The sequence below is a fragment of the Vicugna pacos genome, chromosome 5, assembly GCF_048564905.1.
Source record: "Vicugna pacos chromosome 5, VicPac4, whole genome shotgun sequence".
NCBI lineage: Eukaryota > Metazoa > Chordata > Mammalia > Artiodactyla > Camelidae > Vicugna > Vicugna pacos.
In genome coordinates this window covers 50,760,884-50,782,243 of record NC_132991.1, presented here as the reverse complement: position 1 = coordinate 50,782,243, position 21,360 = coordinate 50,760,884, and the positions used below count along the sequence as shown (strand labels likewise).

General features: G+C 38.2%; 1 protein-coding gene across 4 annotated transcripts in view; it reads left to right on the top strand.

Moving 5' to 3' along the window:
* The window catches only part of ZNF385B (zinc finger protein 385B), a 367,671-nt gene that overhangs the window by 89,594 nt on the left and 256,717 nt on the right, over positions 1-21,360 (top strand). For 2 of the 4 annotated variants that reach the window (XM_072961242.1, XM_072961240.1), the window contains exon 2: positions 15,277-15,400. The exons of the other annotated variants lie outside the window; for them this stretch is intronic. In XM_072961242.1, the coding sequence (XP_072817343.1) occupies positions 15,376-15,400 (25 nt within the window). In that variant the 5' untranslated portion in view covers positions 15,277-15,375. The remainder of the gene's footprint in view (positions 1-15,276; positions 15,401-21,360) is intronic. 4 annotated transcript variants of the gene reach the window in all.

Here is a 21,360-nt window from a genome sequence, read left to right as displayed (position 1 = left end):
AATCAGGGAACAAAATGCCAGTCTCTCTTTTTTTGCCCATCACTTGACTTTAGGGACTTACTTAGCCCCACCTCCACCCCCCAAAAAAGATATATTGAAGTCCTAATTTCCAGTACTTCAGATTGTGACCTTATTTGGAGATAGAGTCTTCATGGAGGATTTTAAATTAAACTGGAGTCATTAGGGTTGACTCTAATCTAATATGACTGGTGTCCTTATAAAAAGGGGAAATCTGGGCATAGAGACATATGCACACAGGAGAAAGATGTGAAAGCACAGGGAAAAGATAATCATCTTCAAGCTGAGGAGAGAGGCCTGGAACTGATCCTTCCCTCAGAGCCATCAAAAAGAACCTACCCTGCAACACCTTGATTTTGGACTTCTAGCCTCCAGAACTATGAGATGATAAATTTCTCTTGTGAGCTCACCTAGTTTGTCTTACTTTGTTACAACAGTCCCAACAGACTAATACAGGTAGGAAAATGGCAGCACATCTCCTCCCTAAAGGAGAAAAGATGTGGTAGTAGAGATGACCTTCCAAGAACTATTCATTTCAGAGGGAACTTCCCCTCCCCTCTGTCAGTCTGAGTGTGGTTTTGGGATTGGCTGGGTAGGAGTAGGGTCCACAGGGTGGTGGTTGGAACTTCAGCCACTTCTCTAAGTAAGAGGTGCCTGACCCCTAACCACTGGCACTTCTTCCCCTAAATTTAGAATTTAGTGTGTGCTTCCTGGAAGAACAGGAAGGTTCTTAGAGTGCACCTGAAACCACTTTAGAACAGTCTAGGCTACAGAAGGGAGAATCGGAGTGGAAGCAAAGAGGGCTTCAATAATTTCATTTGCATGTGAAGGATCCCTACTCCTTTCCCCGTCCAGCCCCAAGGAGTGGGAGGGAATAGCAGGAACCACCGATGAGTCTTGGTTTTGGACAGAGTAGTTGCCGGCTTCCATCCCTCAAAGGGTCCACAAAAACAGTAAGATCCTGGTATTTCTGGCCCCTCACAAGAGTGGGCAGATGGACCTGAAGCAGTCTCCTGATTTCCTGTGGGCTTAGTGAACATACAGGCTGCTGGCTGAGCCTGGGAACCACAAAGGAGCTTCTGAGAGGAGCAGGGAAACAGCTTTTCATGCAGCCTGGATTGGAGTAGTGACAGGAGAATGTTTCCCACGTGCCCACGTGAGCGAAGTGCAGGCCTACCTAGAGGTCCCTCATAGTTGTTCACAAGGGGACACCCCCACAGGGCCAGCATGAACTAATAACCAAATAACAGACAGAAATCTTTCAGCATATGCCTATGTACAGAAATGACAGGTAGCAAACCTTCCTCCTGAGCCTTGGAACTATGTATATGTAATCCTGTAAGCACCCTCTATGCCCCACTCCAAATCTAGATGCAACTCCAGAAAAAGAGGTACTCCACGCTGCCCAAGAGTAAGTTTCCACTACCATGTGTGGTGAGTTTTGTAGAAGACAAAGGAATTTATTAGTCAGTTTACCTTTAAAGATTGGCTGAAGGAAGTTTTTCAGATAGAAAGGAAATGATGAAAGAGTGACTCTTAGAGCTTTAGGAAGGAAGAACAATGGAAAAAGCAGAAATGTAGGCACATGCAATAAACTATATTAGTAAAGATTCTTCAGAGAAGCAATCAATAGGATGTACATGTATATGTGTGTGGACATATATAATAATATTTATTAAAAGACTCGGCTTATATGATCACGGAAGCTGAAGTCTCAAGACCTGTAGTCAGAAAGCTAGAGATGCAGAAGAGCTGAGGGTGTAAGTCCAGTGCAAAGACTGGCGGGCTTGAGACCCAGGAAAAGCTGATGTTTCAGTTGAAAGGCAGGAAAAAGCTGAAAGCCCCGGTTGAAAGCAGGCAGGCAGGAGGAATTCCCTCTCATTCAGAGAAGGGTCAGCCTTTTGTTCTACTCTGGCCTGCAGCTGACTGGCTGAGGCCCGTTCACATTAGGGAGAGGAATCTGCTTTACTCAGTCTATAGAGTTAAATGTGAAATTCATCCAAAAACAAACTAGCAGAAACACCCAGAATAATGTTTGACTGAATATCTGAGCATCCCATGGGCCAGTCACGTTGGCACATAAAATTAATCCCCACGCTATCCTCTTCCTCATAACTTCGATAAATCAAATTTGCTGATTGAAACAAAATTATAACCACTTGATACTCGAGAAAATAATATTTTAAAGTGGGTAAGTTAAAGGGACCTAAATGGAAGTAAGGTTTCTGTACATTGTTTGAAGTAGCTAAATGGTGATACCAGTAGATTGTCATAAGTATGTGTATTATAATACTTATAGCAACCACTCTGAAAACTATACAAAGTGATACAATCAAAAATAATATAAATAAAATCAAGATGGAGTCCTGAAAAATCTTCAAATAATCCACAGGAGGACAAGAAAAGAGAACTAGAGAATTGACAACCAGAGGAAACAAGTAATAAAATGGCAGACTTAGCACTAACATATTAATAATTACTTTCAATATAAATGGCCCAAATATATCAATCAAAAGACAGAAATGTTCAAAACAGATTAAAAAATAATTACCCAACTATATGCTGCCTATAGAAACTCACTTTACAGTCAATAACATAGGTAGGCTGAAAGTAAAAGTATGGAAAAGAATATGCCATGCAAATAGTAATTTAAAAAAAGACAGGAATACTTATATTAATATATGATAAGGTAGACTTCAGAACAAAGACAATTTTTAGGGGCAAATAGAGACATTACATTATGATAAAAGGTTCAGTCCACCAGGAAGACTTAATAATCCTAAATGTTCATGCACCAAATAAGACCCTCAAAACTACATGAAGCACAAACTTATAGAGCCCTGAAAGAAGAAATTGAGTCTCGGTCCTCAATTGGGACTTCCAACACTTCCCTCTCAGCAACTGATGGAGTTACTAGACAGAAAGTCAGCAAGGATATAGAAGATTTGAACAGTCAACCAACAAGATCTGACTAACTGATGTAGAACTCTACTGAACAACATATAGGACACATATTTTCTTTTCTCAAATGTCCATGAAACATTCAGTAAGAGACATCATATTCCATGACCATAACACATTTAAAAGAATTATAATCATACATAGTATGTTCCCTGACTATAATTAAGTTAAACTGGAAACCTATAATAGAAAATATAAGGAAAATTAAACCACATATCTCATAAATAATACATGAGTCAAAGAATAAGGCCAAAAGGAAATAAAAAATATATATAACTGGATGAAAAAAATTTTTAAATACCAAAGATTTGTGGGATGTAAATAAAACAGTACCGACAGGAAATTTATAGCACTAAATGCTTATATTAGAAATGAGAAAAAGCCTCCAATAAGTAAGTCCCTACCTTAAGAGAATCTAGAAAAGAAGAGAAAAAATAAAGCCAAAGCAAGAAGAAGGAAGAAATGAGAAAGATCAAGAGCAGAAATCTCTGAAGCTAAAAATAAGAAAACAATAGAGAAAAATCTGTAAAACAAAAAGCTACTTCTTTGGAAAAGATCATTGAAATTTATAAGCCTCTAGTAAGACTGACCAAGATGAAAAATAAAGAAGACACAAATGGAATAGATGATATTACTAAAGAATTTGTGGCAATTAAAATATAATAAGCAAATTCTACAAAAAAAAACTTATGTTCAGAAATTTGATAACTTAGAAGAATAAACCAGTTCTTCAGAAGCCATAAACTACCAGATGCAACCAAGATAAAACAGACAATCTGAACTGGTCTTTAACGATCAGATAAGTTGAATTCATAAATTACAAAATGAATTACAAAGCACCCAAAAAAGAAATTTCTGGATCCACATGGTTTCACTGGAGAATTGTACCAAGCATTTAAAGAAGACCAAATTTATACAATTTTTTTTCAGAAAATAGAGGAGGAGGAAACACTTCCCAACTTATTTTATGAGGTCAGTATTACCGTGATGCCAAAATCAAAGAAAAAATTTGAAAAGAAAACTACAGACTAATATCTTTCACAAACTGGGACTCAAAAATTCTCAACAAAATATAAACAAGCTGAATCCACCAATGTCTTATACCATGTCTAAGTGAGATTTATTCCAGATTTGAAAGACTGGTTCAACATTTGAAAATCAAATAACAAATATAAAACAGTATATTGACAGCTAAGAAGAAAAATCATATGATTTCCATTTGTTATAGCATTTGTTGCAGTAAAAGCATTTAAGAAAACTTAGCACTCATTTTTGATAAAAAGTCCCAGCAAGTTAGGAATAGAAGGGAATTATCTCAATTTAATAAAGAATATCTACAACAAGCCTATAGCTAACATCATGCTTAATGGTGAAATAATGACTTCAAGAGCAAGGTAGGAACATCCACTCTCACTTCTCTTATTCAGCATAGTGCTGGAAATTCTAGCCACCATAATAAGGCAAGAATAAATAAATAAAAGGCATACATATTGGAAAGGAAGGAATAAAACTGTCTTTGCAGATGGCATGATCTATGTATAAATCCCAAAGAATCTATGAAAGTGTACAGAATAGAGACTCAACACACAAAAAACAATTGTATATCTGTATATATCATTAAAAATGGACATATGAAAACTGAAATTTAAAAGCACAGTGTCATTTATAATCACTCCTCCCAAAATGAAATAACTTAGACATATGCTTTAAAAAACATGTATAGAAGCTGTATGCTAAAAATAACAAAATGTTAAGAAAAGGAAACAAAAAAGACCTAAATAAATGGACAGATAAACCATATTCATGGATTGGAAAACTCACTATAGTTAAGATGTCAGTTCTCCCTAAACTGATCTATAGGTTTCATACAGTTCCTATCACAACCCCAGCAAGATTTTTTGTAGACATAGACAAGCTTATTCTAAATGTATATGGAAAAGCATGGTCCCTACAATAGCTAAAACAATCTTGACAAAGAAATAAAGCAAGAAAAATCTCTACCCAATTCAAGGCTTACTATATAGCTAAAGTAACCAAGACATTGTTTTTTTTAGTGGTTGTATAGTCACATAGATCAGTGGGGAAAACTGCAGAACCCAGAAATACAGATCCGCACAGATATACTCAACTGATTTTTGACAAAGGTGCAAAACCAATTCAGTGGAGGAGAGATAGCCTCTTCAACAAATGGTGCTGGAGCAATTGCACGTCGATAAGCAAAACAAGCAAGCAGTCAGTGTTTCACCGTTAAGCATGCTGTTAGCTAGGCCCCGTCCTTTCTGTGTGTCTGTGTAATACTACTCCATAATAAAAAGGAACGAATTATTGATCCATGCAGCAATTTGGATGAATCTCTAGGGAGTTATGCTAAGTGAAAAAAAATCACAAGGTTACATACTGTATGAGTCAATTTGTATAATATTGTCGAAATGACAAAATTTTAGAAATGGAGGACAAATCAGTAGTTCCCGGGGATGAAGCTCGAGGCAGGTGTCAGGAAGAAAGTGGGTGTGATTATAAAACGTCAGTATGACGAGTCCTGTGGTGGTGGATTCATGAACTCAACACAGGTGACAAACACAGACACACACACACAAATGAATGCAAGTAACACTGGGGAAGTCTGAATGAGATTGGTAGATTGTATCCATGTCAGCATCCTGGTTGTGGTATTATTCTGCAGTTTTACAAAATTTTACTATCAGAGGAAGCTGGACAAAATGTTTAGAGGAACTCCTTATATTATTTTGTATCTTTAATTATCTCAAAAATTTCAGTTAAAAAAACCATAATAAAGGTACCACCTAAAATACCCATATTCCAGTAGCATTATCAGAGATGATAAAGGACACAAACTTTGCTTTTTACAAATTATCGTGTCTACTTTAAAGATTGATAAAACACAATCTCTTAAGAAAAGTGTCAAAAGAGGACAGATACATAAATAAATGTATGACAGTGTGATACGCTAAGAACAATGGTAGATCTCCATGTAAGGTAAATGTGGCACAGACAATGGGATGATCACCTCTCCAAAGATCAGGAACACTTCCTAGAGGAGGTGACATTGGAGGTGAATGTTGAAAAATGAATTTCACGTTACTCAAGGAAAAACAGCATTCCAGGTTGAGGGGCCAGCAATGTAAATGCGTGTTGGGATAAACTATAAAGAGTTTATTATTATTGGAATGAATTGTGATTCGGGGGAAGGATTGACATCCCTCTGGCAAAATAGAAAGGAGCTAGAACAGGAAGAAGAGTCATCCTTGCCCTGTGGGGTCAGAGGCATAGGAACAAGCACATCTGGCTAAACACATACGTGAAAACAAAGTCAGGGGCAGCTGCTGGGATTCAGAGCTCTCCTAAGTTCTCTTTCTGTCCTCCTCTGGTTTATGTCAGCCAGACACCTCCCCAACAAATCCAGACATCCTGGCTTAGGTGCTTTCCTCAGGCCGCCACACAATTGCACAGAGGTGACATTCTGTGACCCCCAAACAGCTTCCCAAGTCCAGATAAAATGGACCACGTTTATTCCCTACGTAGGGTGGCTTATGACCCTCATCCTGCCCTCTGCCGTCAAAGCCTGAGACCTTTTCTTTACCCTGGGTCCCCACTGCTGTCATATTTCTCCATCATCCCTGTTCCAGTCGCCAGTTCTCATTCTCTTGAGGTGGATCTGAACTTAAGAAATTTAAAGGAGTTGATGTATCAATAACTGGTCATTTAACACAGTGGTTCTCAAAACTTAGCAGACATCTGAGTCACCAGGAGGGTGTGTTCAGTGCCAAGTGCTGGGCTCCGTCCTCAGCGGACCTGATTCAGGAGGCCTACGCTGGAGCTTGAGAACTTGCGCTTCTAACAAGTTCCCAGATGATGGGGAAACTCCTGGTCCAAAATCATGTTCTGAGAACCCTAACCCAACAAGGAGGATTTATACCCAGAAAAGGAGCCCCTTACTTGAAATAAATGTATAACTGGGGAATGGTCAGGGAAGAGAAAGGTGGCCTTCTCATACTTCTGGTCTTCCTCTGGGGCATCCAGTGACCCACAGAAAAGGAGGGATGATGTCATGTAAATAGAGCGACACAGCTCCCAACCCCTCAACCAGCTGGCTACCGCTCGCCCGGAGCTTTCTAAGCAACTCTTCACCTCCTGTGGTGTCAGAAAAACAGTGAAGGCCGACTGGAGGACTGCAGTTAGGTGGGTGAGTGCGGCCTGACCTTGCGCCAGGTATTGTGTGAAGAAGCTTCTCTCACTGGAATCCTTGCAGCAGATTTATGAGGAAGGTACTATTATAATGGATAATGCAAATGAGAAATAAAGAGGTTAGGTAACAGCTGGCAATGGTGAGGCTGGGGTTTGGAACAAGGCAGCCTAGTTTGGGGGCCTGATTCCTCACCACGTGTTACTGCCTCCCGTCTGTGGACACAGTGATATGTGGATGGTGATACTGATACTCTGATACTCTCCTCCTTCCAAGTGGAAGCAGGTAAACTGGCAGAGAGAGTAATAAATTTTAACTGTGCATTGTTATTCTTTTGTGTCCTTGAGGAAGGTTTGTGTCTGTCATGGAGTGTCAGATTGCCCCTCAGGATTATGGGGCGTGGTGGTGTTGATTTTATTCTGGGGCTTTAAGGATCCATGTTTCCTCAGAACAGGAAGGGATTCTCTGTTAGAGGGTGACCTGTGACCCTGCCTTTGGCAGTGGTTTAGCACAAATAATATTTAAAATCGTGAGGTCAGGCCAAGAGCATGGAGGTTCTGCTGAATCATGGTCAGAGAGGCACATCTGTACTTGCACTCAGGTGCACTGGAGATAGAGGTTATCAGGAAAAGATTGACATAATGCCTTTAGGCCTCACGATCAGTATGGCCCAACAAGATCAGCATGACCATCCTCATATCAGAGATGAGGAAAGATGTGGAGGCCTTTCCTAACGCCACACAAAAAGATTCAAAATCTAAGATCTGTCTCTCTATATTACCTTTGATAACTTTTTACAACACATTCTTCACAAAGTAAAAAGCAAAAGAATTCAGGACTCTTCCCTTATTATCAGTGTTTGCATACTAACTAAAATGCCCATTTTCTCTCCCACATTTAATTAATTCCATAAGAATTATTAATCTCATTTAAGGTTAAGCTTTTTAAGATGAAACCAGACTTAATCAAGCAAAGAGAATGGAGAAATGTGATTCAAAGGGAGTAAAGACGATGTTAAATCTTAAATTGAGAAAAAGCTTGACATATCTAAAAAGCTGAGATATGGCTGAAAATGAGTGAATGAATTAGAAAGAAAGAAGGAAATTTGAGAAGGTTGGCAGAAGCCTTTAGGTTTTTTTTTTTTAAACATTTTAAAGTGTTCATCATGATTCTGTGGGTCAGAGACTGGGGCTGGCGTGGGCTGCGTGGTTCTCATCCGGGACCCCCTAGAGGTCACTTACGCAGCTGCAGGCAGCTGGCACGCCAGCCCCGTTGGCTGGTCTCAGATGGCCTCACGCACACATCTAGCAGTTGATGCTGGCTGCAGGCTGGTTCACTCTTGAGAAGGTTAGACAAGGCTCTGTTACAGGTAGGTCACACAGCAGAACCTCCCAGCAGCGAGAGAGAAACCTGTAACCTCTGTGTTCAGTGGTCAGAGCCAGTCACAAGACCATGACAAGCTCATGTGGGGGAAGGCAGATCTGCCTCTTGGTGTGAGAAGTGGCATCTTTCACTTGGCCTGAGGAATTCTAAACTGAATTTGTGCAGCTCTTTGTGTGGACAGTTGGGGGACAGGGGAGAAAGTGAGGATGGATTTGGGGAATGGAGGGCAAAAGCTGTAAGTGGGTTATCAGCTGGAGCATTTTGTACCGTGTTCTTTTTTTGATGCTGTATTCTCTGCTTCTTTCTGATGCCTCTAGGATCTCTGGCTGGCTGGGTTGTTTGTTTGTTTGTTTTTTTCCCCCTTCTCTTTTAATCTCTTACTTTCATTCCTTTTCTACATTAAGGAAATAGCTTCTAGGGTCAGGGCACTGTGATAGGTATTATGAATATTAAAATATGTGTGTGGGTTTTTTTAATACATAAGCTGAATTTCTTACACTGCATCTCATAGATATTTAAAAGGTAAAATTTATCCTCAAAAGCATTTTCTCAGACATGTTTGAGCTTTAAAAATTAAAGTTGAAACTGCAATACTGCAGAATTACCACAAGGTGGTGCCACAAGCATATAGAAAATAAGATGTTTGCCTTATTCCTAATCTCACCACATTTTGCTGGAATTTATTAATGAGCATGGAAAGCAATGTTCACAAAGAGGTGAGAATGTGTGTAGGCAGGAACATGCTCATCTGAAAAGGTTTTTTGAACATCTTCTATGTATTAGATCGAATCTGTGAGAGAGAAGAGGAGGGAGGGCAGGGAAGGAGGGAGGGAGGGAGAGAAAGGAGAAGAAGGAATAGGGGAGATTTTTCTCCAGTTTTCAGGAATGAAAAATACTACTTAAACATCTTAATGTTCCCTCTTGTGTGGAAAAAATTATAGTCCATATTAAGAGATATTAAATACAAACATACATGGTTAATGCTGCAAACTTAGGTTTGTGTGTTAGATGCAGAGGTAGGACTAGAATTCATCAATATGATAATGTCTTTCACTTTTGCAGTAGAAACATATGGCTTTAAACACTTGCTTTTCCTTCATTTTTGATGAGTCAGATGCCTTTTATAACTTAACCAAGAAATCTTTTGCAAAATATAAGTACCATGGTGAAAGTATAGCAAATCATCGACGTATCCATGAGCATCAGTGAGCTTCTACCAGAAAGTGCACTAGGTAGAGAAAAGAAAGCATTTCAGTGCAGAGGCAGGTGCGTTAAATTACTTACAATGTACTTATTTCCCTTGACCTCTAATTACAAGTCCATACAAATCTTTTCATGGAATAGTTATTATATAGATAGAGCCTACACAACGACTTACAGTTTTCCATGAAGGGATAGACTCAGAAGGGGAAAAGGTCTTGGTCAAAATATATCAGATGGGATCATTGAAAACAGGGCATTTAATTTCCTTAGTATAAATCCCAGATCCTTACAGATCCTTGTGAGGGAACACAGGAGTTGCCTCTTGGAATAATTCAGACCCAAGCGATGATACAGTAGAAGGAATATTTATCTACTTTTCTGACTCCTTGTGTTATCCAGTGTGGATCATTGTATGTTTCTAAGTATTTTGCGAAATCCTAATTTTACTCTTCCAAACAAGAATAGAGTTAGTGCCCCACATCTGTGCTCCCCAGGTAAATGCAATTGCAATTTATATTGTAGGGTGTATAGAGGTTGAGATTCCTTATGAATGAGAGTAAGCAACTTGGAAATAGGATGAAGGCTCAAATTATAACTCTAGCCCCCCAAGTGCTTTGAGATAAATCCCAGATATTATCAATGATGTCACAATTCTAGACATAAGGTCACCTGAAAACTTCCTTATAGGAGAGCTCCATATTCTGTACATGTGGTTTAAAAATGTTACAGAAGGGTGTCGATTATATAAGCACAGAGCTCTAAGGAATTGATATATAAAGGAGTTTGAATGGAACTTTTTCAAAAATAGAAATAAAAGAAGTGGTTGGCCCTATTTTAGTGAAGGACAGATAGTCTTTTGCTTTAAGAATGCTTTGGACTATGAACTTTTACATCTGTCATATTTATTAACAGACAGATGTTTTATATCAAGTCTGTAAAGGTATTTTTGAAAATTTAAGATTTAAACATTTTTTATTTTAAAATTTAAAGACAATCATGTTAAATTTGGATTGCTCAGTGATTTGAATCATCAAAGGCACACTTAAAATATTGATGTCTTGGAATAGAAGTGTTACCCATTTTCAGCTTATCCAGGGAGAAAGGTTTTCAGTAGCTGGCTCAATAGAAACTTAAAATTTTTGAGTTCAGATTCTCACTGTGGGTTGAATTTGTTGTCACCCTGACTGACCACCTTTCCTCACCCAGATGTTCTGCTTTCATACTCAACAGCATCACAGCCAAGGAGGCTGTTGGTCATTATTCCAAGTTAGGCATCCTTGGAGAATGGTACAGCTAACCACAGGGCTGGTGTTCAGCCTCAGCACTGAACGGCTTTTCTGGAGCTGGTTCTTCGGCCACCTGGGAGACTGCTTTTCTTCTGATTGCGTGCGTGAGGAGTCTGGAGGAACTGGGTCGGCTGGTGATTGTGTCTTTTGGTGGGCTGAGTGTGACGGTGTTTGCATCACATTGGCCCGCTTCGTTTCAAGAGCCTACTTCTGGTGAGCCCGCCTTGCCCATCAGAGAGTGGGGCCTACAGATTGTGGAAGTTTATCTTTTCTTATGTGGACATGATGTGAAATGTGTAAGGGGAAGTTGAATTCATTCCTGGGGAGTTCCTCACTCTAGATAATCAGTTACTTTTAGAAGTTGCAAGAATTTCATCAAACCACCAGAGCACTATTTTGGTTGCTAAAAAAAATTCAGCAAGTTATGTTGTACTGTCAAAAATGAATAAATGCAGTTTCCTTCTTCACATGGAACGTGACTTTGTGATCATAATTCTAGAAACAAAGATTTGAGCCACATATCCCATTACACTCTGTACAGTGAATAGGAAGACCACTGTTCTCACACATGTCCCTAGGACTCCTCCCCACTGCAAGTCTGGGTCCCAAAAGCCACTCAAGAAATGCTCTTCTTTGGGAGGGCACCTGTCATTTAAAAAAAAATTTTTTTTAATAAAAACTGTATATATTAAAGGCATACACTTTGACATTTGGATATACATTTACATAGTGAAATGATTAGTACAGTCAAGCTAATTAATATACTCATCTCCTCATGTAAACACTTCTTTTGTGTGTGGTGAGAACAGCTGAAATCTTTCTTAGCAAATTTCCAGTACATCTGACCCTTGAACAACATAGGTTTGAATTGTGCGGGTCCACTTACATGTGGATTATTTTCAATAGTAAATGCTACAGGACTACATGACTTTGAGTGGGTTGGTTGAATCCACAGATACTAAGGAACCATGGGTATGAGGAACCTGGGATAGGGAGGAACTGCAGGGAAGGAGGCCAGCTGTATATTCAGATTTTTGATTGTGTGGAGGGTCCGTGCTCCTCACCCTGGCGTTGTTCGAGGGTCAGTGGTATCCAGTACAGTGGTGTTAACTCGAGTCATTATGCTGAATGTTAGAGCTCTTATCCATCCTGTGTAACTGCAACTTTCCATTCTTTGAGAAGATCTCTTAGAAGATGGTCCCTATTCTGTAGGTCCAAAGTCTTAAGTCCAGGGCCAGTGCTTTGCTGTGTTAATGTTCTTCAGTGTACTTACTATAAAAAAGTGTTTATTTGGGAAATACAGGAAAACCTCAAGTAAATACAACAAAATATTCATGTGTCTTAATAATATACATTGAAAGGGGTTTTCATGTTTGAGCAGTTTGAATATCAACGGTGAAGAGTATTACTATGTTTCTTCTGTGAGTGATTTTTTTATGAGCTCCTAACACCAAATAGTATATTGCATATAAAAGTAAAATGTAGACCTTTACTTCAGAAGGTAAAGCTTTACGTTTTTCTTGTTTCTGACAGTCTTACATGTGATTTTTGGCATCATAGACCTTTTGCTTTGCGGTACTATGAGAAGAGGGTAAGATAACCCAAAGTTTTATGCTTCGTTCTGGAAACACATCTTCCTCTTAAAATTCGCTTTTGAAAGTTATGAAGTAGGTTGCTAAGAGGAATATTTATGTCAAATGTCTTTCCCATTAATGGGTATAAAGTAGGTAATCAATGAGTGGTTGATACTATCATCATTATATTTTGTTATTTCTTGACACAACCACTCAGAATGGCTTCTTCTTGCCTTCTGTCCCCATGCCCTGGTTTTGTCATCTTGCATTATAGCCACATCTCTGCTCTGCTCTAGGTCCTAGTCTCAGGAGCACCATCTCTCATACTTTTCTTTTTTTGGTCTATCCTGTTAAAGCAGTGTTAATCTCCAAGTCTGTTGCCCAAGCAGCAGGACACTTGGCAAGCTACCATTTTCCAATCCATGACCTTGTAACAGTTTAGGTAAGCATTTCTACAGAGCAAATCAGGATCCAATAAGTGCAATTTCTGAGTTGAAGATCTTCTATAAATGACTGCAGATCCACAGTCTCTTACCTGCAATTCCTGACATCCAAGAAGCTCTGTAAATTGGAAGGTTTTATAATTTATATTGATGGCAAAACCTGACCTGAACTGATGTAAGGTTAATGATAGTCCTTATTCATCCCACCTAGTACGAACATGCACACACTTTGCTGCAGAATTGTTAGTATGTCTGATTATAGACTGTTGCCCTAGACGCCACTGGAGGCGTTATATAATTCACAGTATGTGCCGAGTATTATCTTCCTGAAATCTGAAAGCATTTGAGTTCTGAAATGCATTTGGCACTAGGGGTTTTAGATAAGGGATTGAAGACCTGTAATCAAATATTATGGTTTCGTTTTAAACTTTTATCTTATTACTAGGGAGCTGCATATGTAGGCACACAATCACTCATGGACTGTTTTCTAAGATGAAGTACAGAGAGAGAGAGAGGACACAGAGCAATTTCTGAATCAGTGATGTCCAATGCCATTTCTCATAGTACGTTCAGATGTTATCCTAGGGGCTTCATGAAGCACACAATGAATGTAATTCAGGCAATAAAAGTAGCCAGAAAGGCTTAGTGCACTCTTCTGTGATGTGGGGATCTGTATTTGCACACACACACGCACATGCTTATGTGCATCTCCACCAATGTGCATCTATAATTGTCTCCAAGGAAGAGCGTCTAACTAGCGTCCTATAAGGAGTCAGTTCCATGCATCGGGACATAATGAAAGTATCCACGAGTGCCATGTTTCATTTTGCTCTAAGAGGCTGTGCTAAATGTATGTTGTGGCATGCATGTTTTCACACAGATGTTTTAGGTTGTAGATACTACTCAATCTATCTACACCCAAGAACTACTAGCATTACCAGACCCGAATACAGTCATTTATAGAAGATCTTCAACTCAGAAATTGCATTTATTGGATCCTGATTTGCTCTGCCGGTACGAGTCTCAGTGAGAACCTAACACCCATTTTTAAACGTCTGAATAGAACTTTAAATGTGTGCCTTGTCAGTGCTGCCTACTAGCAATTCCTTCCAGTTATTTTTGTGATTTTTGATAAATGTTTTATGTCCCATTTGCTTTGCATTGTGCATGTACGTGGCAAAGCTCTTTATTTTGTGATCTCAAATCATTGCTGCTACCCTCTGGGGTTGAGCTACCTTGTGCCTTCTTCAGACTATGTCAACTGGCTCTTGTATTGTATATTCTAGTAATGAAAGAGGAAGATGGTAGTAGGTAAAGGTATAAGTTTGGGGGTGGCTGGGGTAGGGATATGTGGATTTAATGAGCTATAGATTTTTTTAAAAATAATAAGCAGTGAAAGACTGTGGGTTTAAAAATATTCTCTAATTTTTATGTCAATTTTCTTGTTACACAGAATACATTTAAATTTTTATTGTTTAAGAATCATCTTAGAGTAAAATTAGTAGTATTTTGCCCTGATGCTAGCATGGGCCTGTACATTTTTACTATTGTTATTATTTAATTTAGAGGCAGGCACTCAGGGGTTAATGGATATTTAACTTGCTCTTTAACGGACATCTGTGTCAAAGATAAGGAATTTCTTCTTCTTCTATTTTTTTTTTTTTTTTGGTTACAATTGTAATAGTCTCTAGTGTCTACAGAAAAGTCTCAGGGACCTATAGCTATTTCGGTGTTTGCAGCTTTATGTTAAGTCCTTATAATACAGGCTACTGATTTCTTCTCTGTATTCTGCTCATTGTTGGAAAGCCAGAGCTATTTTTAACATTTACACAATTTCAGTAGACGATTCTTCATTCCACAAGGTTTGGTGCTAAATCTGTGGAGCCTTTCATAATCATATCCTTTTTGTGGCTTGCTTGAATTTGATCACAGTGGCTGATTTCATGCATTGATAATGAAGGCTTAGGTTGCCTGTTTCTCGGCATAAATTCACCTCAGACTTGTAGGTTGACAGTGCCTCTGGTTTCAGCAGGCGTGGAGATAGAGAATTGAAATTGCTCTGCTTTCTCTACAAATGACTCAGAGCATGCTTGTCCTTCCCTAAAATGTTGCCAGCGTGTAAAGGATTTTCAATGAGCAGTGCAATAAGCCGGCATCTGGGAAGGTTTGGAGCTGCACTGATACAGCGTGGTACTGTCACACAGATAATCAGGGCTGGAGCCCCGTGCATCACACCGGTCACATCCTAGAAGTTCTGTTTATCCAACTTGGTTGCTCTCGAAGCTGGTGAAAACCCCGCCAGGATGTGGAGTGGACTTCCTAGTAGAGGTGAGCATTTTTATTCTAAAACTTGGGCACCGGGATCTGGGGTGTCAGTAACAGATTCTTCCGAACGCTGCGTGGAATCCGGAGCCGCTATCAATTGTGTTCATCATGTCTCGCTGAGGGGGCAACACTGAAGAGTAAAATATATGATTTTTTAATTTGGTGGGGGGGTGAGTAACTCCTTAAATGGGTGTGATAGCTTCCTTTTCATTCTGTGCTAGCTGTTTGCCGAGGACGTCTTACCAGTAGGTGACTTCCTTTGCGTTTTAAACATTCAGAACAAGTCAGTGGTATTATGCGATTTGCTGTCATTACTGGAAGTAGGCAATTAGCGGTATTATATGTGCTTCAGGTATATGGGGGGGGGGAAGGCTGTGAACTAAATGTACTTTGTAAAATCTTTGACGTGAAAAATATATAGCAGGAAACAAGTGATGTTTACGAGATAACTAAGAAAGTAAGTGAAATAGATTGCATACTGGAGTTGACACCTTGTTAAGCTTGACATTATTAATAATTAGAAGTTGTGACCTGTCGTGCACTGGACAACCTACAGTAATTGGTTTCCAGAGACAGTATACTAAATGAGAGGAGGAGAAAATCAGCAGCATTTCTTCATAAAGCATGTTTTAATTAGATGTGACGTTTTAAATGTAGCAGATTTTATCATTTAAATGTAGATAAAGTACTGAGACTCATCTGGGAAGTTAAGTGACTCGCTCCTCATGCCCACACAGGTCTGATGTGGCATTATCAGCACAGAGTATTTGAAAGGCAACCTGATAAGAGCAAGCTCAAAGTTAGCTTCCACATAGATGGAGTTCTGTTGCTTAGGCTCTTCTAAATTCTAATTCCCACATGATGAGAAGCTGTTTCTAAAGAAGGAAGAACTGTGAGAGTTATGATGTATTCAAATAGCAGGATGCTTATTAAGTGCCTGTTTAGTATGTTAGGTCTGCAGAGAAATCTATTTTTATTTGATTGGAAGCAAGCATGGCATGTGGGGTATGTATATATATATGTTTGTGTGTGTATGTGTGTATGTTTTCCTGCTAAATTTATTTGAGGCAGCTGTTTTATAGCTTTCGGCTCTGAAGTTATAGATAAGTGTGTGTTTATTTGACAGAAGATTCGAGAACCCCGTTTAATGCCAGTACATGTAAAGCTTGGTTAAGCAGACGCATCAGGAGCAAACCATTTGTGTTCACCAATCTGTCTCAGCAAGTCCCAGGGCCACTATCTTGCTAGAAGCCACTGTGTGCTTTTGAAAGCATGAAATTAGTTTTATACTGAGCACATGGTTTCTCATTTAGCAGCTCTTTTTATGGTAATGGTCAATTTATGGTTCACTGCCAGGATTTCGGTGTTCTGTCAAAGCTGATAGCTTTTGCTAAGGTGTCTCTATGAGATAAATTTTTAAAAAGCAGAGAGGGGGGACCTAATTAGACCCTCAAAAAGAGACTCCTACCTCCAGCCCAGTCTGCTTTCTGAATGTGTTGTCATTTCTCCAAAGTTCCTTTCTGATGCAGAACCTACAGATTTAAAGTTGCTAACATTTCCCACTTTGGACCTTACCTGACATGTGGCATCAAAATAGCAAAATAGCGTGTTGTGAAATGTAAAGTATTTGTTCATCTTTTTGCAATGCATTTGTAGAAAACCACTCTATGACTGCTGACCGTATTGTATAATTCATCATTAGGCTTGTCTGCTTGTTTCTTAATATGTCCTAGAGCACAGTGGGCAAGAGTGCCAGACTTTTATATATTTTATACTTGATATAAGCTATCCATACTTTATTATACATATGTGCTATCAGGAGGGTTAGTTAAGGTATAAAATTAAATAGTATGAAGATACATTAAGAATATTTTAAGAAGTCTTATTTCATACAACTGCCTCATCTTGAAAAGTAAACACTCTCAAATGCTAAAATGACAGAAATATTACAAATGGTGTTTTTCTCCAGAGTGACGATTGATGAAATGTACATGCAAATGTTGTAAGAATGATTTCCTTAGCCTTTTCTTTCCAACAGAAAATAACCCCTGCTGAAAGTTTCGCTGGTCATAATGCATTCTGAAATAGAGGCGATCAAAATTAACTACTAAGACATTTAATAAAGTATTTATTCTTGTGCTTATTTTTTGCATGGTGGTAATGAATCTATACAGGTGGGTTAGGGTGTAAGTTGAAATGATGGTATTATACTTTTTCTTTCATATGACCTTGACAGTGGATATGGAAATACTTGTAAACTCTTGAATTAGATGATTTTTTTCTTGTTAATCCTTGGATTATTGCCTAGGTTAAGTGATTTCACATGATTTAGGATTCAAGCTAAAATGTTGTTTATTGAAATGCAGGGATATATTATGTGCCACTATAATTAGAAGATTTTCCTGTTCCTAGATGAAGCATAATTTTAAAAAACTTTTTTTTTCTTCTGTTCTTTCGGGAATGCCATGTCACAAGTCATCATCAGATTGTCAGGGAGAATTCGTTTTAGGTCTGACTTACAAATAAGTACCTCTTATTTCTCACTGCCCCAAAGCTAATGAAACAAATTGGGTTTGTGAGTTGAGAATTAGAAGGTTAGAAGGGCACTGAGATTTTCCCATTTAAATTCCTGATGATGTAATGTGTTTAGTAGATGAAACCTTTTAAGAAGTTTTAGAATGTCAGAATTCTCTTTGAGTAGTGAAACTTGTCATATGACACAGATCATGGAAAATTCACTAGAGGAAGTGAAGGATAATTTAGCATATCTGCTTGAAGTCTTAGCAGCAGTTTCTCTTTCACAAGAAGTAGAATGTAGAAAGTTAATCATGAGGATTTGAGTCTCCTGAATCTCAGTGATGTACCTTCATCTTTTCACTTTTATATAAAGAGAGAGCAATCTTGAGTTTCCTTCAGCAGATTTTAAAAATGATTAGAAGTACAGCAGATAGAGTAAACCTGCTTTAGTTGGGAAACATGATTGCAAAATCACAGCATTCTCCAAGTTCATTGAGATTTCCCATTGTATACGTTCAGTAATTAGTTCAGAATATTTATATACTTTGTTGTTTATATGTTGCCATGGTGATGAAAATTTTTTAGTAAAAATATGTCCCATAAAATATTTGGGACATACTTGTGCTAAAAATTATTCATTGTTTAGCTGAAATACAAATTTGATTGAGTGTCCTTGTATTCAATATGGGGACCGTACCTACTTTCTATATAAGAAGGTGAATCTCTAGTACCTAGAAAACTGGGTCTACCAAAGCTAAAATGGAGACGTCATTCTTCTCTAAAAGCAATCAATTTCTACTGTTAGCATTTATGCCAGGAAACTCCTATGATAAGAAAGTTTCCATTTGAGAAGCTAAAAATGGTATAAAAAGTAGGACTGATGGAGCAGAAATCATAAGGATATGAAAGCCTCCTTGTAATTACTGAGATAAAATAATAAAGGCAGCACATTAAATAATAGTTGTCAGTAACATTTTAAATAAATAATAATGGGAATTGTACAATTGATTTCCAATTGTTATAATCCCTTGCCAACTAGAACATTTTCAGATTTTTCTCCCTCAGCAGTTTTGAGATGTTTATAAATTAATTTTGTTTTGTTGTAGTTAAGATGTGTAATGAGAGGTCGCTCCCTTGATGCCCCTCCTCCCCCCTCCATCTGGACTTTATTCAAATGTCCCTTGTCCTTTTGATTTTAGGATTCATATTTTTGACTGCCATTTCCTAGGTTATTCGGGGAGGCAGTCACTTTCACTTAACTTAGAAGGATCCTTGGATTATTTAACGCACTACAGCCGAGTAAAATAGAATAGAGATAATATTTATTGTGTAGGTACTATAATGCCTCATACAATATCAAAAAATTTATAGGCAGGTTTTTATAGAATTATTGTATCAGCTTTATAATATATTAATGTAATACCCGTTGTACAGATGCTAAGCTATTTATGAAACACCCTGTTCCCAGCCTAGAGTTACTCTGTCTTGGCTCTGAGTGTCACTCTTACACAACTGGGCAACCTCCCACAGGAGAGCAAAGGGATAAAGGCTCATCTTGCTTCATCTCACCTAAGGGTGTATTGCAAAATTCTCTTTGCTCACTCAGCCTTCTCTACTACCGTTCTTCTCTCTTTTCACTTCTTAATGTCTCCCTTCCACTATCACGGTTTTTGAAAATTTCCCGAACAGGAGTGGCTAGACATTAGTGTATAATTTAATTCTCAAAGTGAGAGAAAAAATATGTAGCAATGAACCACATATATTTTAACAGAATTTTGTGTCAGGCTGTCTTGCGGTTGGTTAGTCGCTAATGTGGAGGCAATGTCTGGAATAATTTCTTCAAGCCGGCTTTTTGTACCCAATGCAAAACGCCACCTCAGTTCTCTCTCTGTCAGTCATGTGACATGTCAGACCAGGAAACCTATTTTGAGCCCAAATAGATCCGCTGAATGTGTAAGCAATTAACCAAAGTTTTGGAACTAGATGAACTCTACTAGCCCAAAAAGGAACTGTTTAGTAACCCATATCTTCTTTCAATGAAATGGTAACTGCACCCACCCCACGATCTAGCTCATTTCTCAGTGTGTGTTGTCCTAGGACAAATTATAATTTACTTCCAGTTTCTTCATGTCTATTAATGGTATGCTTCTGTTTCAATCTGATTATTTTGGATCTCAAAAGATATTATTTTTTCCTCCCCTCATCAATCTGTTTTTTCCTTTTGCCTAGACATAAGTGCTACTGTATTATGCATTACTTGGCCTTTTCTGTTATCTGAACTATACTCTTTGGAAAAAGATTCTGATTCCTCCTTACCTTAAATATCACTCTATCCTAGTCTCTGTATCAGTGCCAGAGTCTTCCTACTACGTCAATCCTATTTGGCTGTATGGTCTGTTTTTTTTTTTTTTATGGCAAAATACCAGTCTGAATCCATAATCTAAATTTCAATCACTAAATATCTTCAAAAAACAGTCTTTTCTTTGAAGTTGTCCTCAAATTTTCAGGCACTGGTGGGTAAATTAAAGTTACTAGTAGTTTGATGGACTCCATTTCCTTTAATTTCCTAAAAGATGAGATTTTTCAATAGCTCTATTTTCTTGGCAAATGGCAATTGAATAATAAACAGATGCCTCCCACAGGGAATGGCTATTCTGTCAGAGTGAGGAGACTTCTGTCTTGTTTCCTCCAAGGAGTCTGCAACACCACTGGGGCATTTAGCTGAACATCTTTTTGCTGACATTTCAGAATTGTTGTGTGAATATCACTTTGGGCTCTATGGTAATTCTAGTTCTATTTTTTTTTTCTCTGATTCACTCTTGGGTAATGTTGAATTTTTAGAAGATGATGGAGGGGATGACTTTCCACCCAGAAACCTGCTGGGTTGTTGTTGTTTTCTTTTTTTTTCCAGCAAGTTAAGATGACATTTCTTCACTCAAGGTTTTTTTTGGGGGGACTGGAAAGGGGAGCCTGAATTTTGAAGAAATTTCAGAATATTCAGGAGTAAGAAAATTCAGAAATTAATCCACAGAGACTTCTTTTTCTGGTATTGGTCTACATTTTAGGTATTTTTATTATTACACAGTGGGTAATACTGCATTCATGATAAATTAGTTAACTCTTGCTTAACTGGAGCTTTTGAATTTTGTGTAATTTAGGTATGCAACCACTTATCTGCAAATTAAGGGGAACAAGCAGTTGATGTCACTCTGTGGACACAGTAGTTAGAAATCCTATAATGGATTGTGAATCATGTTGTAATTGGGGTAAGGAGAAAATATGGATGCCTTGGAAATGATCTCTAACACTTACTTCTTATTTCAGCTATGACTGATTTAACCAGCTTCAAATCTCTATCAGCAAATTTTATCACTGTACTGATTTAATCGAGTGAATGCAGTAAATAGTGTATAATCTGCTTAATGATAACAACAGCGATAAGTAAT